The sequence below is a fragment of the Megascapheus bottae genome, chromosome 7, assembly GCF_031878675.1.
Source record: "Megascapheus bottae isolate mThoBot1 chromosome 7, mThoBot2.hap1, whole genome shotgun sequence".
Taxonomy (NCBI): Eukaryota; Metazoa; Chordata; class Mammalia; order Rodentia; family Geomyidae; genus Megascapheus; species Megascapheus bottae.
In genome coordinates this window covers 32,486,763-32,505,173 of record NC_143515.1, presented here as the reverse complement: position 1 = coordinate 32,505,173, position 18,411 = coordinate 32,486,763, and the positions used below count along the sequence as shown (strand labels likewise).

Sequence of the window (18,411 nt, the reverse complement as noted above, 5' to 3'; positions counted from 1 at the left end):
TATATATACAAAGATAAATATGAACATTTATATAGGCATATAGTATATTGATATAAATGCATAGATGTTGGTAGAATAATATTACTACAATATATCCAAAACTTAATAAACCTGAACGATTAAATGTAATGAAATTTAATATATGACTAATAAAGAACCCATTTGAGTTTTATGATATTGCAAAGTTTGGCTTCATTTTGGATAGAGTTTGGACTCAAAAGTTAAACTTGAAAGAAGAAATTGGATTGAGGGTGGAGAAAAGTTGCACTTGAATTGTGCATGGGAGGATTAAAGACATCAGAACCAACAGAGTCCAAGAGTAGGAAGAAAAAAGGAAAGGTCATTTTGTCTTTTAGAAGAATCATGGAGCCGTGTTATAAGACTTAATTTCTAAGGTTGGGTTCTAAATACTACTTAGAAAATACTTTTCAAAAATGGGAGAAAACAGCGCCTGGAGCATGAGCAAGTGGTAGAGTGCTTGCCTAGCATGCATGAAGCCCTGAGTTCAATTCCTTGTTACCACATACACTGAAAAAGCCAGGAATCACCCAGTGGCTCAACTGTTAGAATGCTAGCCTTGAGCAAAAGAAGCCCAAGGGCAGTGATCAGGTGCTGAGATCAAGCTCTAGGAGTGGCAAGAAAAAGTACAGTAAAAGGCTCTAGGGTACTGTGAAAAATGTTGAGCTTTAAGGGGCAGGTGAAGCAGGGGACCCACACACTTTGAAGCCAGGTGGTCATGGCTCTTCCTTGCAATCCTAGCCAATCAAGAGACTGAGAGATGAATACTGAGACTCTAAGGCAGCAATGGCAGACAAATAAGTCATAAGCTCATTGTAATTTGAGCAGCATAGAGTGGAAAGGGAAGTTTACAGTAGCACTGAGTGAAAAAGATAAGTGAAACACACTGGCCCTCAATTCTACCCCCAGTATTGGCACACACACACACACACACACACACACACACACACACACACACGATGCAGTTATCTAAGATGAGAAGAAGAAAAGGCAAATGCATGATATGAGAGAAATCTACCACATTAGAGCCAAGAGCTCATGGTTATCCTGGGGACAAAGGCTATCCTGGGGCCTAGCCAGTGAAGCAAAGTAGCATAAAGTCCACCCTGAGAAAGGCCTCATCATTTAGGATCATTTATTTATTTATTCAGTACCCATTTAATTATTCAGGGCAGCAAGATGTGCTATAATACTTCAATTAATCACTAAACACACAGGGCTAGTATCACTGGTCCACTTGATTTGTGAGGTTCAGCTGTGGGCTGGGATCACATTAAATTCAAAGGTCGAGGCCTCCAATGGAGGCCTGAGTGTCTGAATTCCTCAGAGAATGCAAGTGCACCTAGATTTCCAACCTAAATTTCCCACCTGAGGATCTGGAGTTACTGGGTGGACAAGATCAAATATGTGAAGTAGACAAAACACTAAATGTGTCCTGTACTGCTCCTTCTTGCCTTGCTGGTTCCCACACCACTCGCCGCAAAGGACCAGCACAAGCAAAATCTGCTCCTAGTGTCTATTCCAGGAGAACCCCAGGGAGACAGGCATTTGCACAGGCACAGCAATGAGTCACTGCAGTCAAGCTGCAGGGCCCTGTGTTCCACTTCAGAGGCCACAAGAGGCACAGCTGGATGGGGAGTGGGCGATGGCGACTGAGAGGACAGGAAAGGAGAACCGAGTAGAAGGACACAGGGTGGAGGATCATTGTAGGAAGCTTACTAAATTTTGCTGAAAACCATTTCTTGAGCCCTTGGCTCGTGCCTGTATTCCTAGCTAGCGCAGAGGCTGCGGACTGAGGATTGCTCTTCAAAGACAGCCTATGCAGGAATGATCATTCCTGTGACATAATTTTGTGTGACACTTATTTCTAATTTACCATCAAAAAGCCAAAAGAAGAGCTCTGGCTGATATGGTTGAGACCTGGCTTTAAGCCAAAAAAGCTCAGAGGGAGTGCTCAGACCCTGAGTTCAAACCACAGGACCCACACAATAAAACAAAAAACTTTCCTGAAATATAATTCATCACACCATTTAGACGTACACTAGTCAGAGGCACAATAGTACATTTTCAGAATGAAACCAAATGTAGTCTATATTGCATTGTTTTTTACTCATACTTGAGGCCAATGCACAGTCACTTGATCCATATCTACTTCTACCATTATCCTCGGGTCCCAGCTTCCTGAGGATTATTAGAATGGTTCACCAGTACCTCCCTACTTTTACACACCTGAATGTGTATCATTTTTCCTACTAGTCATTTTCACAAAGACGTTACAATTGAATAAATTGATTTTAAAACGTTGAATTTTGGAGAAGATGGCAGATGGATAACTGACCCAACTAAGTCCCCTGAGGAAGCAGAACTTGAGGGTCCCATCAAGCTTTTCACATCTAGACAGTCACTCCAACGTAGCTATTGTTTATACAGAGATTTATACCAAAGAAGAAAATTATAAACTGCTTGCATAAGAAGACAGAATTCGGTATCCACATACAGTGATTGTGCCAGCAGTCACAACAGCAGTGGCTGCAGTGGTGGTCATATCTGAGCCCTGGAGCTATCCAAGTACCTCTAGGAGGAACGTAAACATTAGGGATGGAGCCCACAGGCCACCTGGCTACACTGGGACAGAGACAACTCATCATATAATGGACCGGAAGCTGTTCTTAGGAGAGGATCACAAGGGCTCAATAGCTATGTACGTATGATCATAGAACGTTCTCTAGGATCAAAATGAACTCTAAGAAATGGAATCAAGAGATTTTTTATTGTACTGTTTGCAATTCTTTCTTTTTTTCTTTCTTTTTTCTCCTTGGTATATTCTCTTTTGTCACTATTTTTTAAATGTATGTACCCTTTGTCTTTATATACGTTCATTTGATTTGGGGAGGAGAAGGGAAAGCAAAGGGACAAAGGCTAAACCATCAGCAGTGAGACTCACTAGCCACTGTTGGAAATGAACTATATAACCTGGCAGGGGCAGGGAAGAGGAAAGGGGAAAAACTGGGAGATAATGAGGGAGCAGATAATCCTGTTTAAAAGGCAATGTACTCATTAACTGATTTATCTGATTGTAACCCCTCTGTAAATCACCCTAACAGTAAAAATGTTTAAATTTCAAAAAAAAGAGATGAAAAGAGGACCAGGAGTTTGGCCTAGTGGTAGAGTGCTTGCCCAGCATGCACAAAGACCCAGGTTCGATTCCTCGGTACCACATACATGAAAAAAGGTGGAAGTGGTGCTGAGGCTCAAGTGGTAGAGCTCTAGCCTTGAGAAAGTCCAAGGACAGTGCTCAGGCCCTGAAATCAAGTCGAGGACTGGCAAAGAAAAAAAAAGAGAGATGAAAAGAAATGAACAAATGTATATATAACGGCACAAAAGAAACTGATCAGTACCTTTGACATTGTCAAGGTGGCAATGTTACAACAAACATTGACAATTATGAAAAACTTCCCTGATTCTAAAACTTCAATAAACATGAAAGTGAAAAGAAATCCCTAATATCATATTGGTTTGCAACTTACAATTGAGCACATTTATACTTCACATTAAATTATTAACAAATCTTTCCCGCCAACCAAATGAAAAGATTTCTGCTTCTAACTCTTGCAAGTCAGGAAGCTGAGATCAGAGGATTGGGGTTGGAAATCAGCTTGGGCATGAAAGCCCCTTGGGCTCTTATCTCTAGTTAATCACAAATGAGAGTTGCAGTTTCAGTAGAGGTCTGATCATGAACAAAAATGCTCATGGACCAGGTCTGGAGTTTGCCCTAGCAGTAGAGTGCTTCCCTAGCAAGCACAAAGACCCGGGTTTGATATCTTGGTACCACATACATAGAAAACGGGAGAAGTGGTGCTGTGGCTCAAGTGCTAGAGCTTCAGCCTTGAGAAAGCCCAAAGACAGTGCTAAGGCCCTGAGCTCAGTCTACAGGACTGGCTCATAAATAAATAAATAAATAAATACCATCACTCATGGATCCCCCATCCTTTAAACCAGCATTGGTGGAATGTCTCACATGACCAGGTATTGTAACTATAGTATCTAAGAGAGTAGATTTCATCAATACAGCACAGCCTTAGTTGGATCATACCCAATGGGAATTTGCTATTTGATTTTTTTTTTTTGATCGAGGGGTTTGAACTCAGGCCTTGGGCATTGTCTCTGAGCCACAGTGCCATTCCAGTTTTCTGGTGTTGAATTGGAGATAACAGTCTCCTCGACTACGGTACCCAGGCTTCTTTGAAACTGTGATCCTCTGATCTCAGCCTCTTCAGTAGCTAGGATTACAGACATGAGCCACCAGCACCTGGCTCTTTCGCTACTTTCAAGACAAAATGTGGAATGCTGGTCTGTGATGTCCCACACATCATGTCGCACATGAACATCCCAAATGAACATCCTATGACTCCATCTTCTTAAAACAGACAATCACTAAGCCATTGGTTTGATTTCTGGAGCTCTTGATGGGAAATGGATGGTTGATACTGCCTTTGTACAACTATTTAAAGAGAATAAAAATATACACAAGAATGAAAACAAAGATTGTTTCTATAATAAATGTGTCTTGTGTATATGCCTCTACAGTAGCTGTGGACTCTGCTAACAATCTGAACAGATGGCCTACTCATATGCTGTCTACCCAATACAGAAAACATGCAGAGACTTGGGGAATATCACAGAAGCTGGGCTGGAGATGTAGGCTCGTGAGGGCAAGCCTCATGAGGTTGAGCCAGTTATTACCATGGACAGTACTGATTTACCTAGGCAGGAGTAAAGTCATCTTGACATAGAAATAATCATCACAATTGTAGAAAGGTAACGCTAGTTGGTTTTCTGTGCAATGTTTCTCAGCAACTATAAGTACACAAACCAATAGATTACTATGTAGAGTTTGCAATAGGAGCCTTGCTCCAGAATATGCTTGATAGTTTCATGTTAAGTAAAACCAGTTAATTTCAACTAGAATGACATCCTTTTTATCTTGGACTCCATATTCATTCCTTTTCTTCTGACACAAATTGTGGGGACTGGTCTGGCTATCACTGGAAGAAGCACAGAAATGGTGAGATAAAGGGTAAGCCAATTTAGCAGTGACACGGACTAGACACTATGTTGGAAATGAACGATATAACTTCAAGTGGGGAGAAGGCAAACCCGGGGGAGAATGAGGGAGGCGGTAACATTGTTCAAAAGGAAATGTACTCGTTACCTGACTTAAGTAACTGTACCCCCTATGTATATCATCTTTACAATAAAAGCCTTTTAAGTCAGACAGAAGTCTGCCTTCCTCTGTGTATTCCATTTCTTTAGTATTTGCTTCTAATGGGCAGAGACTACTTTTCAAAGTATCAGGGCTATGCAAAAAAGAGACCTGTATCTCTAGGAGTTGACATCTATGAGTATGAGAATGCACAACTCGTGGTGTACTAGGGGCTCATGCCTGTAATCATAGCTACTCAGGAAGACCACAGTTCAAAGCCATCCCAGTTAAGAAAGTCTGTGACAAGACTCTTATGTACAGTTAAGCCACGAGCCAGAAGTGGTACTATGGCTTAAGCAATAGAGCACAGCCTTGATCAAAAAAGCTCAAGGCACAGAATCCAGAAAAAAAAATAAACTATAAAAGAATTGGTGGGGGGGGAAACCACACGGGTGGGGGGTGGGGAGGAGGGTAATGGGTACCAAGACATGTGAAAGGGTATCAATGTATGTGAATTAATGCACCTTCTATCTGGCAAATATCATGTAAAATTTTTATTAATTACAATAAAAAATTAAAAAAAAGAATTGCTGGGTGGGGCCTGGAGTTTGGCCTATGGTAGAGTGCTTGCCTAGCATGCACGAAGACCTGGGTTTGATTCCTCGGTACCACATATGTAGAAAAGACAGAACTGGTGCTGTGGCTCAAGTGGTAGAGCTCTAGCCTTGAGAAAGCTCAGGCCCTGACTTCAAGCCCCAGGACTGGCCAAAAAAAAAAGTCCTTGTGAGATTCTTATCTCCAATCAGCCATTCAAAAACTACAAGTAGACTGGAATGTGGCTTAGTGGTACAGTGCTTGCCACACATGCATGAAACCCTGAGTTGGATTCCTCAGTACCATATAAACAGAAATAGCCAAAAGGGGTGCTGTGGCTCAAGTGATAGAGTGCTAGCTTTAAGCAAAAGAAGCCCATGGATGGTGCCCAGACCCTGAGTTCAAGCGAAAGAACTGGCAAAAAAAAAAAGGATTGCTGGGAAAAGATCTTCCTTTTCAAGCCATATATCAAAGTCCTCATATCCAATATACGCAAAGAGCTTAAGAAACCAACCCCTACCAAACCTTATAAAGCAATCACTTAATGGGCAAGGGAGCTAAGTAGAGATTTCTCAGAAGAGGTGAGAATGGCAAAGATACACTTGAGGAAATGCTCATCAACCCTGGCCATAAAGGAAACGCAAATTAAAACAACTCTGAAGTTCCATCTCACCCCTGTCAGATTGTCCAACATTGTGAATTTGAACTGCAAATATTGTTGGAAATCTTGGGGGGAAAGTAACTCTTCTACATATTGGTGGGAATGTAAAGGAGTACAACCTCTCTGAACAGCAGTATGAGGTTCCTCAAAAAAACTAAACACAGACCGTTTTTATTGCTTCGCTATTCATAATAGGCAAGATATAGAGCAACTCAGATGCCCCACAATAGATGAGTGGATCCAAACTATGTGGTACCTATACACAATGGAATTTTACACAGCCATTAGGAAGAATAAAGTAATATCATCTGCAAGGAAATAGAACTAGAACAAATCATGTTAGGTGAGCTAAGCCAAACTCAGAGACACAAATCGTGCATGTTCTTTTGGATGTGCAAAAATGAGATCTAAAATGCATTGGGATATAAATTAGAAAGGATTCTAGATAATCACAAACATTGAGAACAAAAGAGGGCACCATTAGGAGAGAAACAAAAATGCAAAGCCCATGTGCCTCTTTTTATTCATATAAAATTCAGAAATGAACTCCAAAAGGTGGAGGGAAGAAACATCCTTTTTCCCCCTTTCTTTTGTTTAGTTTTTAATTTTTGATGATCTGTCTTCTTTACCTTATGTATGGTGTATTCAAGTATACCTCTTCAGAAGGGTTTGGGAGGTGTACAGAACTCAAGGGTAAAATGACAAAAACAGAGCAGTGGAGCCCACTGGACACCAACGAAAGTGAGCTACATAACTTGTGGATAGAGTCAAGAGGGACTGGGAGAGCATGAGGGAACGGAAGATACTGTATAAATGGAAATATACTTATTACCTGACTTGTGCAATTGCAATACCTCTGTATACCACCACTACAATAAGAATAAAGTAAATTAAGTTTTAAAATGAAATAAAAAAGAATGCAAAACCTAATAGGTTTTCCAAGAACCAGTTCCTAAGTGAACAAGAGAAATATAAAGAGGGATCCAAGTCCAACATGGCTAGAACAACCCAGAATAAGGATTTCAGGGGCAAGAAACTAGAAAGCAAGTGCCTTAGATGACATCATCCTCTACAAGGTATCATCAACACTACTCTTCAACTAGGTAAAAAGCTCTTTCATTCTGCTTCTACTATTTGAAAATTCAAATGGCTCAACTAAACGGTTTCAGAACAATGAAGTTTTCAATCTCAAAGTCCCTTTCCTTATCCCTCAAACATGTGAACTATATATGCAATATGTAATTATCATATAATATAGAAAGCAAAATAAGCAAATTAAAAATAACTATTAATGAACATTGGTGAGAAACACTGAGGTGATGTCCTCAATATAAGAACGTAGACGAAAGGGGATTTCCTGTCTGTCTTGCAGGACCTCAAGTCACCAAAGATCAAGCATTAAAGAGCTACTAGAGCTCTCCTGCCATTCTCTACCCAAACCCAGCTTCTGGTTCAGATTCTGATCTTGTGATTGGCTACTCCAGGCCTTTCAACTGCCTGAGTAATGACATCATTCTCCCACTGAACCTATCACTACTTGGTAGAATCTTGGGGTTTCCATGGCATCGTCCAGGCGTATATTTGGATCATCGCTAGTGACCAGTGTCCAGTGAGCTCCGTACTGGACACACTCTTGCTCTTTAGCTTCAGCTACGCACACATCCTCTAGTGTCATTCTTCATCCCTTGTTTCTCCAGTTGATATTACCCATTGTCTCAGTATGTCAGGTAAGAAGAAAAAGGGATTTAGAGTTTTCATTAGACTCCCCTGCTCCCTAAATTTAATAGTAGAATCAAAACAGCTTCAAGTATTGAATTAGAAATGTTGGGCTGTGATGTTTACTAGGTATATATGACTTAGCCACATGATTTACTTTGTGACAAAAATCTGTTGCTTTGTCTGCAACATGAAGAAAATGAATTGTTTATCTTGTGATAGCTTTGTTTTCCAGCACTGTATTTTTTTTGCCCGTCTTGGGCTTGAGCTCAGGGCTTGAGCACTGTCCTTGGACTTTCTCAAGGCTAGCAGTCTACCACTTGAGCCTCAGCACCACTTCCAGATTTTTGCTATGTATGTGGGGTACCGAGGAATCGATCCCAGGTCTTCATGCATGCTAGGCAAGCACTCTACTATTAGGCCAAACTCCCGGGCCTCCAGCACTGTATTTTTAATGACATTTATGAATGGAGAATGAAGCTACAGATTTCTTCAGAGAGTCAATTTTAAACAAACTAATGGAGAAGGAAACCTAGTCGTGTTGAAATCCCTATACCAAGATACTTCATTTGTAACAGTATCCTCTAAAAATTAGTTCCACTTTGGTATTTCAAATGTAGTAAAAATTTTTTAATTGGAGAATTTATTAACATTGATTTTTACATCATATTTTAAATGACAAGTTTAACCAACAAGTGTTCCAGGAGGGAATCTCTATTTACAATCACTGGGACTTAGTATTTAGAACTTAATCAAAACTAGGCTAAGGGATTGTATGTCATAGAAACATATTAATTTATGAAATAAAACATTATGTCTCTAGAGTCATAGGTTTTGATGTCTATATAGTTACGTTTATATCAAATGTAGTAAATTTAAGCATAGTGTGTGTTTCCATATTTCTGCTCAGACAAGGTAAAGAGAAAAACAGGAAGAGAGAGGGGATGACGGGACTAGAACGAGGCAGATGATCTAGAAGGAAAGGTTCACCAGGAACTAGAGGTGAAGAAAAGATGAAGAAGGTGATGAGAAATAAGACAGAGCCAAAGACATGAAGAGCATGGAGACATTCTCAAGAAAACAGCGGTGGTTTCAATAGAATGTTGAAGAGGATCAAACATTTTTAAATCCACACACAGAAAACCGAGGGCAATCTAACCAGAGCCAGGCAAAATGAAGTTAGTGTTAGCCACATTGATGGACCAAAAGCCAACTAAGGTTAAAACAGAGAATCATTAAAAGCAGTTTCTGAGATGTCACTTTTAGCTGGTTCCTGCTTTAGGTTTGTTATGTGTTTTTTTTTTTCTAGTTGACTGTGAATACAGATGATGCTTTGAACGAGCCTTTTGTCAACCTGACTAACTTAGGGCCGGCACAGGTGCCAGCCACTCCTTTAGCTTTCTTTGTTTTAGCTAGGTTTTTTTTGAAGATATGAAATTTTAGGTCAGGCAAACCTTGAACCATGATCCTACCACCTAGGAAGGACTCTCTTGTACCTTGGGCCACAGTCATGATCTACTAACAGAGGGCTTATTTGATTGAGATGAGGTGTTCAGTAACCAGCCTAGATGGATCTCAAACCACTGTCCAGCAGACTGTTTCCCAAATAGGATTAGAGAAGGGAGCTACTGAGCCTTGACAGTTTGCAATGTAAACATTTTAGATATGTATTCCAAATTATTTTAAGGAATATTTCTTGAGAGGGATTACACAGAAGGTTCTGTAATATATTTCAACATTACTTTTCATTCTTATATTTAGACTTCATGGAAGTGTGTGTGTGTGTGTGTGTGTGTGTGTGTGTGTGTGTGTGTGTGTGTGTGCTTGTATTTATACCAAGATTTAAACTCCAAGCTTGACACTGTCTCTGAGCTTTTTAGCTTATAGGTAGAGCTCTACAACTCATCAGGTCTCCAATTCCAGGTTTTGATATTTAACCGTTAATAAGAGTCCTACAGACTTTATGGGAAGGACTGGCTTGAAATAATAATTTTCAAACCTCAAGCTCCAGTAGTTAGGATTACAGCCTTGAATCATGAGAGCTGAACATGCATTTTTTAATAAAGTATTCTAATTTGTATCAGAAGCAGGTTTCAACTAAAAGCTGTAAATAATGATGATAATGATAGAATTCTAAGTGTTTATTTTACATTTGTATCAATATTTTTCTCAGATTGGTTTTCAAACGTTTATATATATATATATATATATTTTTACTGTTATATAAGGGTTACATGATATTTGCCAGATAGATGGTGCATTAATTCCCATTTCAAACGGTTTTTAAAGATTTTTTGATGCTGCTATTTATACTAAGTTGATTTAAATACCCAGCTAGAACAATTAATATCTTTACATTGAGGTATGATATTTAGAGAAATCATTTTGGTTTGTCTTTCTTTGTTCTGATTTTTTCTTTTCTACATTTGTGCTATATTGTCCAATCTGGTATTAATGTCCTGACAAAAGTGATTGTCTGGGACTAGGAGTTTGGCCTACTGGTAGAGTGTTTGCCTCGCATGCACGAAAAAGCCAGGTTCAATTCTTTGGTACCACATACATTGGAAAAAAAAAACAACAAAGTCAGAAGTGGTCCTGAGGCTCAAGTGGTAGAGCTCTAGCCTTGAGAAAGTCCAAGGACAGTGCCGAGGCCCTGAGCTCAAGCCCAGGACAGGCAAAAAAAAAAAGTGATTGTCTAACCACACTATCCCATGTGCTAGGGATACTAGGTCTCCTGCACATTCAAAAATATTGATCTATGTCAATTATGACCATGTATATGGCAAGAGGGATGATGTAAAAAAAAAAAAACAAGTTACCTAACGTCCAGGATATAGGGTCAGAAGACAATGATTAATCATTCTCAATAAGCAAATGGAAATTGAATTGAGAGTGCCATTTATACTACCAAAATTATGAGATACTTAGAATAATTACAAAAGATAGGTGTAAGATGTACATGCTGAAAATTACCAAGCTTTGGTGAGAAAATCAAAGGAGCAGTCGAATAAATGAAGAGTTATCCATGTTCATGAAAAGGAAGATTCACTATTGTCAATCCAGGGAGAAGAATGAGAGATGAGCGATATAAGAACAGATTGGAGGGGTATGCCTTTAAGTGGAGAAAGAAAGCTTTCGCTAAGGAAATTCAACAGCTTCCACAAGCTGAGAAAGACCAGAAAATAGAAATTCTGAGCCTCTGAGCTCTGAAAACTTTCACCTTGTAAACATGATACAACAGTTACATAAACATATTAGGCCCTATTGTCCAAAATAGTCCTTTCCAGAATTTTATCTTGAAAGTATAATTTCAAACATTTCACATGCAGAAGTATAAGAATAAAATCTGTATTTAAAAACAGCATGGGGGCTGGGAGTTTGGCCTAGTGGTAGAGTGCTTGCCTAGCATGCATGAAGATGCAGGATCAATTCCTTGGTATCACACACATAGAAAAAAGATAGAAGTGGTGCTGAGGCTCTAGTAGTAGAGCTCTGGCCTTGAGAAAGTCCAAGGACAGTGCTCAGGCCCTGAGCTCAAGAACAGGACTAGCAAAAACAAAGCGTGACTGCTTGAATATTTACATTTAATGCATTTTTCTGCTTCCACACACATTACACCTATACCAACTTCAGTTCAACTCCCAGAATACAAAACGCGCACACACACACACACACACACATGCACACGCACACACACACACACACGCGCACACACACACACACATATAATTCAAAACCACTTTCTAATCCTGTGATGGTTTTTGTCTGAAATAGATGAGAAAATGTTTGTTTTCACAACATTGCATATGTAATAAGATCACTTTATTTATTGGTAAGTGTACTATAATGAATATTTGACATACATCCAAATTAGCTTTAATGTCTTTCTATTTTGTTCCATATCAGTCATGTATAATATGTCACTTACATTCATTATTCAATATTATTACTGATATCATTGTTTTCAGCATGTATAATATATCATTGATGAGTGACTTGAAGTTCAGAACGTCTCAGTCTTCTTTTTTTTTTGCCAGTCCTGGGCTTGAGCTCAGGGCCTGAGCACTGTCCTTGGACTTTCTCAAGGCTAGAGCTCTACCACTTGAGCCTCAACACCACTTCTAGCTTTTTTCTGTGTATGTGGTACCAAGGAATCGAACCCGGGTCTTCATGCATGCTAGGCAAGCACTTCAACCACTAGGCCAAACTCCTGGCCCCTTCCTTTTCTTCTTTTGTGTGGGTCATGGGTTTTGACAAGGGCCTGGGAGAATCCCTCAGCTCTTCAGCTCAGAGCTACCATCCTACCCTAGAGCCAAGTCCCAGTTCCCGTTTTCTGGAGCTTAATTGGAAATAAGAGTCTCAGGTCTTTTTGTGCTCCAGCTGATTTTGAACCCTAATCCTCAGATCTCAGCCTCCTGAGTAGCTAGGATTACCGGAGTGAGCCACCCAACCCAGCAGAGGGTTTCAGGTTTCCTACAAAAAGTATATTGGGAACTCTGAGGTGGTCATTGTATTCTTTACTTATCTTCTGGTCTGTGTTTTAAGTAAGCACTAAAAATGGCCAGAGATTTCTATAAGGTTACACAATAACAAGAAAAATGCAAACTATTTTCTCAAGACCAACATCCACTGGCTTATAGGAAGTTCAAGTTCTCCTGATTTCTGGGCATTCTTCACCTGCTCACCCTTTGGAACACGGTGCTCATAGTAATTCAAAAGAAGTATTTGAGCCAATCAGGCTGGCCTCTGCCCCTAGGTTTCCTGCTCTTGAATGGGTGATCTAACAAGTACACTGAGGATACCTGAGATTCAAAAGGCTCACATGCTAGGACACAGTTAGGAGTGACTCAGGGAAAGTCAGGACAAGAAGGAGAAGCCTGCTTCTGCCTAGGAAACAGCACAGGAACCACTTGGTGTCTCCTGTTGAACCTCTTTGCCAAGTTCATCAGAAGAATGTGGGTGGCTATTGGAATGAGAGCATTCCCAGTCAGTCACAGCCAGCTTCCAATATGCTGTTCCTCCAAAACAGTGAGAGTTGGGCAACCTTATCCATTTTTTAACCACCCCTTGCTTCTTGCAGACAATTTCCAGCATCCATCTTTACTTGGAGCTGCAAACTCACTACAGCTTCCTCTTCCTGTGGAGAACGATGCCACTTCTCTAACAGGCAACAGCTGCAACATCTCCACAGTCTCCACCCCAGCCTTCACTTCAGCATGGCCACTGCCATCAACCTCTGGCACCTCTTTGCAGCCACTCACGGGTCTTTGCCAACATTCCAGCACACCCATGCTGTCAGGGGTTACTGGCCAGAGCCACATCTCCACTGCAGCCTCCTCCTGTGCCAGTGCTTTTGAATGGGAGTACACAGGACACAATAAAAAGTCCTCTGCACTGGGAGACTTCACATTGACTCTCATTGACCAGGGCACAGCAGTCCCTTCAATGACTATGACATCTCGATATGCGGATGCAAATGCCATAGTCCCTCTGTATCCATCGCTGTCTGCCAGCCTGGTTCAGGGGACGTTATCTCACATTCCACAACAAGAGAGTAGTAGCTTGTTACTTCCCTGCCAACGAAACAACCAAATTTACTACTATAACCAAAGCACAGTGGGCCCTCTATTATCTGGAGAACCTGGTCCCTGCCTGCAATCATATGGCTCTGTGTCCTATACAGGGAGCAGGGTCTTTGCTCCTCAGCCAGAAATCGTGATGATGCTCCAAGAGGTTCAGCCCGCAAATGTCCCACCACCAGTCTCCACTTCTGGAATCTACTACTCTGTGTCTGCTCAACACCACCCAGAAACCAATGTTCAAGGTAAGCACAGACAACAGAAAGGAACAGGATTAGCAGCACAAAAAGGAGGGGCTGACCTGCATCTGCATAGAGTCTCCACTACTCCACAAATATAGTCTAAATCCTCAGTCTCACCCACCACACTCACAAGGAGACCTCCAATTTCTGCCATGAGGCAGAGGGCCAAGGGTATGGCTCCAGTGGTGGAGCACTGACTGCTTCAAACCTCAGTGCTGCCACTAATTGCACTGGATAATTAAGTAAATACATAAGTGAGGAAATATGGCTGTGCTGCTCTTAGATGCCACCCAAAGCACACTCAGTGAGGCCATGGTCTACATTGTCCTCACAATCCATTCTCCCTAATTAATCCCCTTCTTGTTCGAGTTCTTTGCTTTCATTGGAAAATATGTCAAACATTAGTTTTGATAATAGCAGATAAACTTGCTTTACTGTGTGCAGAGAACCTGCCCAAAGGAAGCAGGTGAGAATATATATTTTGCATATTTCATGGGCAGGAATTCCACCCTGGAGCTGAGCACCACTGAATCATGCCTGTGGCCTAGCTAATCAGGAGCCTGAGAGCTGAGGAACAAATTTCAAAGTCAGCCTGCAAAGTGTTTTCAACATCTCATTGTCAGTTCCCAAATGCAGACAATAGATGCCTAAAAAAAGCGAGAATACATCAGGCCTAAGAAAAAGTCAAGCAGCAAAAGAAAAAAGGCTGAGTTCAAGTCCCAGAAGCATCCAGTGCATGATCACATTCTCTAGCTCTCTATTCTCCCCGTCTCTCCCTCACACACACATGCACATGCACACACACTCAACTCTCAGAAATGCACTCAAAACATGCTAAACCTGTCCTCCCCTCCCTGACTGCCCCTCACTTGCCGTTCTCTCAGATCAGGGTGAGAATCAACACCTATTTTACTTACAGGACACTGGCAATAATCGACAACTATATAAATAGATGACACTTTATAAAGCTGGGTTTTTTGTTGTTTGAACCCAGAGTCAAGAACACAGTAAGGAACTACTTTACTTCTGACCCATACATGATGTCCAAATCATTTCCTACTTTTAAAACTTCTTTCATTTTTATTTCACTGACAACAATTCTATAGAGGAAAAGGGAAAAGAAATAATGAAAATGAATTAGCACAAGTTTTACATAGAGTAGCTATCACGATCTTCCAACTCACGATCCTGTCCATGGTGCTTAAAACTAGCTGCTAGAAACACCTTGCTCAGTGATGACAATGCCCTTAAATCATTGGTGCATAAATGGAGCATGTTACTTACCAGGGACTGATTTCTGCTGTGATTTCTTTACATCAGTAGAAACTTCCCTGGCAATGCATACACTTTTCTAGAATCACAACTTTCTAGAATCATAAATTTTGCCAGTCACAAACTGCAGACAACCCAAGTCCTACAAGCATAAATGTTGAAGTCCTTGAGAGAAACATGTGTCACCTGACTTTGGAGACATTCCAATATCAATCCAGTAGTAAACATTCCTAGTACCTTGGTCTTGCCTCCAGCAAATCCAGACACAGAGAATACGCGTTAGGATGAAATTGAAAGCAAGGTTTGAAAGCCTCTGGTTGCCTTTGAGAAACTAACAGAAAGTCAGGATGCTCCACCTGACATTTAGCAGCTGCAGGTCGACATTAACCTTAGGGCCAAGACAGAAGTCTACATGGAACAAGGCCAATTTGGATACTCTGAGTCTTGAGACAAATGGAATGGAATGTGACAGTGGGTAGCTAAAAGATATCACTGTGATGGTCAAGACATTCATTTTAACCAGATTTTCACCTCCTTCACAGATTTTCAGCAATCCAATATTTCTACTATAACCCACATCAAAGATACAGACACCATCAATGAGATTCTGCTGCAGGAAAACTCTGTGGTCACCAAGTATTCCACTGATCAAGTGTCCAAGAACAAGCACGACACCTTGGAAAGTGTGGATGGAACTCCCGAGGCCAAAGGCCAGCAGCTGCAGCCACAGGGCCTGCTGAAGGAAGAGGAAACTGAGTGTAGCACCCCAGCCAGTGACAAGGCTTCCCTGAACACAGCCCAGACCCCAAAGCCTGCATCCAGCAGGGTGAGCAAAACAAAGAGCCATGGGCAGAATGAGCCCAAAAGGATCAGGGGAAGCAATCCCAAGAAATGTGAAGAAACCAAGCAGTCAGGGAACAAACTGAAAGCAGAAGAGAAGGCAAGCATTCCCAAGATGAAGCACAAGAGAAGCCACCCTGAGCTTAGCCAAGAGACCTTCAAAAGACCTCGAACCAACCTAGGCGTGCAGATGTGGGAGTCAGTGCAGGTTTTTCATGCCCTAGGAAAGAAGAATGAGAAGAAAACTGCAAGCGGCACACGAGACTCTGCCATGAAATCATGGCTGGATATTCCACATGAGGGTAAAGGCCCTAGAAACATTCAAGTCAAGAAGAGGGATAGGAGTGAAAGCCAGTGTCCATCCCCATCCCAGGATGAGCTGCCTCCCCCTGGCAAGGTCAAGTTGGTTCCTTTGCCTTTTCTAACCCCAGAGAAGCCTCAGGCTCGACCCGTTCCTCACAGGCCACAGTCTCTGGCCTCCAGGAGGCCCACTGTACCATACCCTGCACGGCCTCATCCTACCACGGCTCAACCTACCGCAGTCAGCCTGTCTCAACCAGCTTCTGCCAACACGAGTCTCAGAGGTTCCACCAAAGCATCTCAGCCAAGTGTAACCAATACATACACACAGGGATCGGCCAATGCTCCCCAGCCTAGTGTATCTCAGTCTGCTGTTGCTAGGCCTGAACCCCACTCAACCTCATCCAGCGCTTCTGTCCAGCACAAGCCTGTTTCCACTGCTGGGAACGAGTTCCGTTCACCGCCTAAGCCTCATAACCAGTACCTACTCCAAGATTTCAGCCGCCAACCAATTCCATGGAGGAAACCCGATATTCCTGGCCCTGTAGTATCAAATCCCATCACCAAGGAGCAAAGGCCAGAGCGTGAAGCCATGAAAAGGCGGGCCCAGCAAGAGCGTGAGAATGCTGCCCAATACACTGCTTTGGGGAAACTGCAGTTTTTTGTTCAGAGGCAAAGAGATATGGAAGTGTCTCACTACTATGGCTACACAGTGTAAGAGTTGCTGCGATTGTGGGTACCACATGTTTTCCCATATATATATAAAAATATATATGTATATATATATACAAAGATAAATATGAACATTTATATAGGCATATAGTATATTGATATAAATGCATAGATGTTGGTAGAATAATATTACTACAATATATCCAAAACTTAATAAACCTGAACGATTAAATGTAATGAAATTTAATATATGACTAATAAAGAACCCATTTGAGTTTTATGATATTGCAAAGTTTGGCTTCATTTTGGATAGAGTTTGGACTCAAAAGTTAAACTTGAAAGAAGAAATTGGATTGAGGGTGGAGAAAAGTTGCACTTGAATTGTGCATGGGAGGATTAAAGACATCAGAACCAACAGAGTCCAAGAGTAGGAAGAAAAAAGGAAAGGTCATTTTGTCTTTTAGAAGAATCATGGAGCCGTGTTATAAGACTTAATTTCTAAGGTTGGGTTCTAAATACTACTTAGAAAATACTTTTCAAAAATGGGAGAAAACAGCGCCTGGAGCATGAGCAAGTGGTAGAGTGCTTGCCTAGCATGCATGAAGCCCTGAGTTCAATTCCTTGTTACCACATACACTGAAAAAGCCAGGAATCACCCAGTGGCTCAACTGTTAGAATGCTAGCCTTGAGCAAAAGAAGCCCAAGGGCAGTGATCAGGTGCTGAGATCAAGCTCTAGGAGTGGCAAGAAAAAGTACAGTAAAAGGCTCTAGGGTACTGTGAAAAATGTTGAGCTTTAAGGGGCAGGTGAAGCAGGGGACCCACACACTTTGAAGCCAGGTGGTCATGGCTCTTCCTTGCAATCCTAGCCAATCAAGAGACTGAGAGATGAATACTGAGACTCTAAGGCAGCAATGGCAGACAAATAAGTCATAAGCTCATTGTAATTTGAGCAGCATAGAGTGGAAAGGGAAGTTTACAGTAGCACTGAGTGAAAAAGATAAGTGAAACACACTGGCCCTCAATTCTACCCCCAGTATTGGCACACACACACACACACACACACACACACACACACACACACACACACACGATGCAGTTATCTAAGATGAGAAGAAGAAAAGGCAAATGCATCATATGAGAGAAATCTACCACATTAGAGCCAAGAGCTCATGGTTATCCTGGGGACAAAGGCTATCCTGGGGCCTAGCCAGTGAAGCAAAGTAGCATAAAGTCCACCCTGAGAAAGGCCTCATCATTTAGGATCATTTATTTATTTATTCAGTACCCATTTAATTATTCAGGGCAGCAAGATG

At 41.4% G+C, this 18,411-nt stretch overlaps 1 protein-coding gene and 1 long non-coding RNA gene across 2 annotated transcripts in view; one reads left to right on the top strand and one right to left on the bottom strand.

The window, feature by feature from the left end:
* LOC150060537 (uncharacterized) overlaps positions 1-18,411 on the bottom strand; it is a 491,819-nt gene that overhangs the window by 89,933 nt on the left and 383,475 nt on the right. The gene's annotated exons all lie outside the window — the stretch shown is intronic.
* Positions 1,664-17,143, top strand: LOC150060553 (uncharacterized protein C2orf78-like). Its single transcript, XM_090336253.1, is given in 5 exon segments — positions 1,664-1,724; positions 8,121-8,147; positions 8,150-8,203; positions 13,273-14,009; positions 15,809-17,143. Coding segments are annotated over 5 exon segments (2,214 nt in total).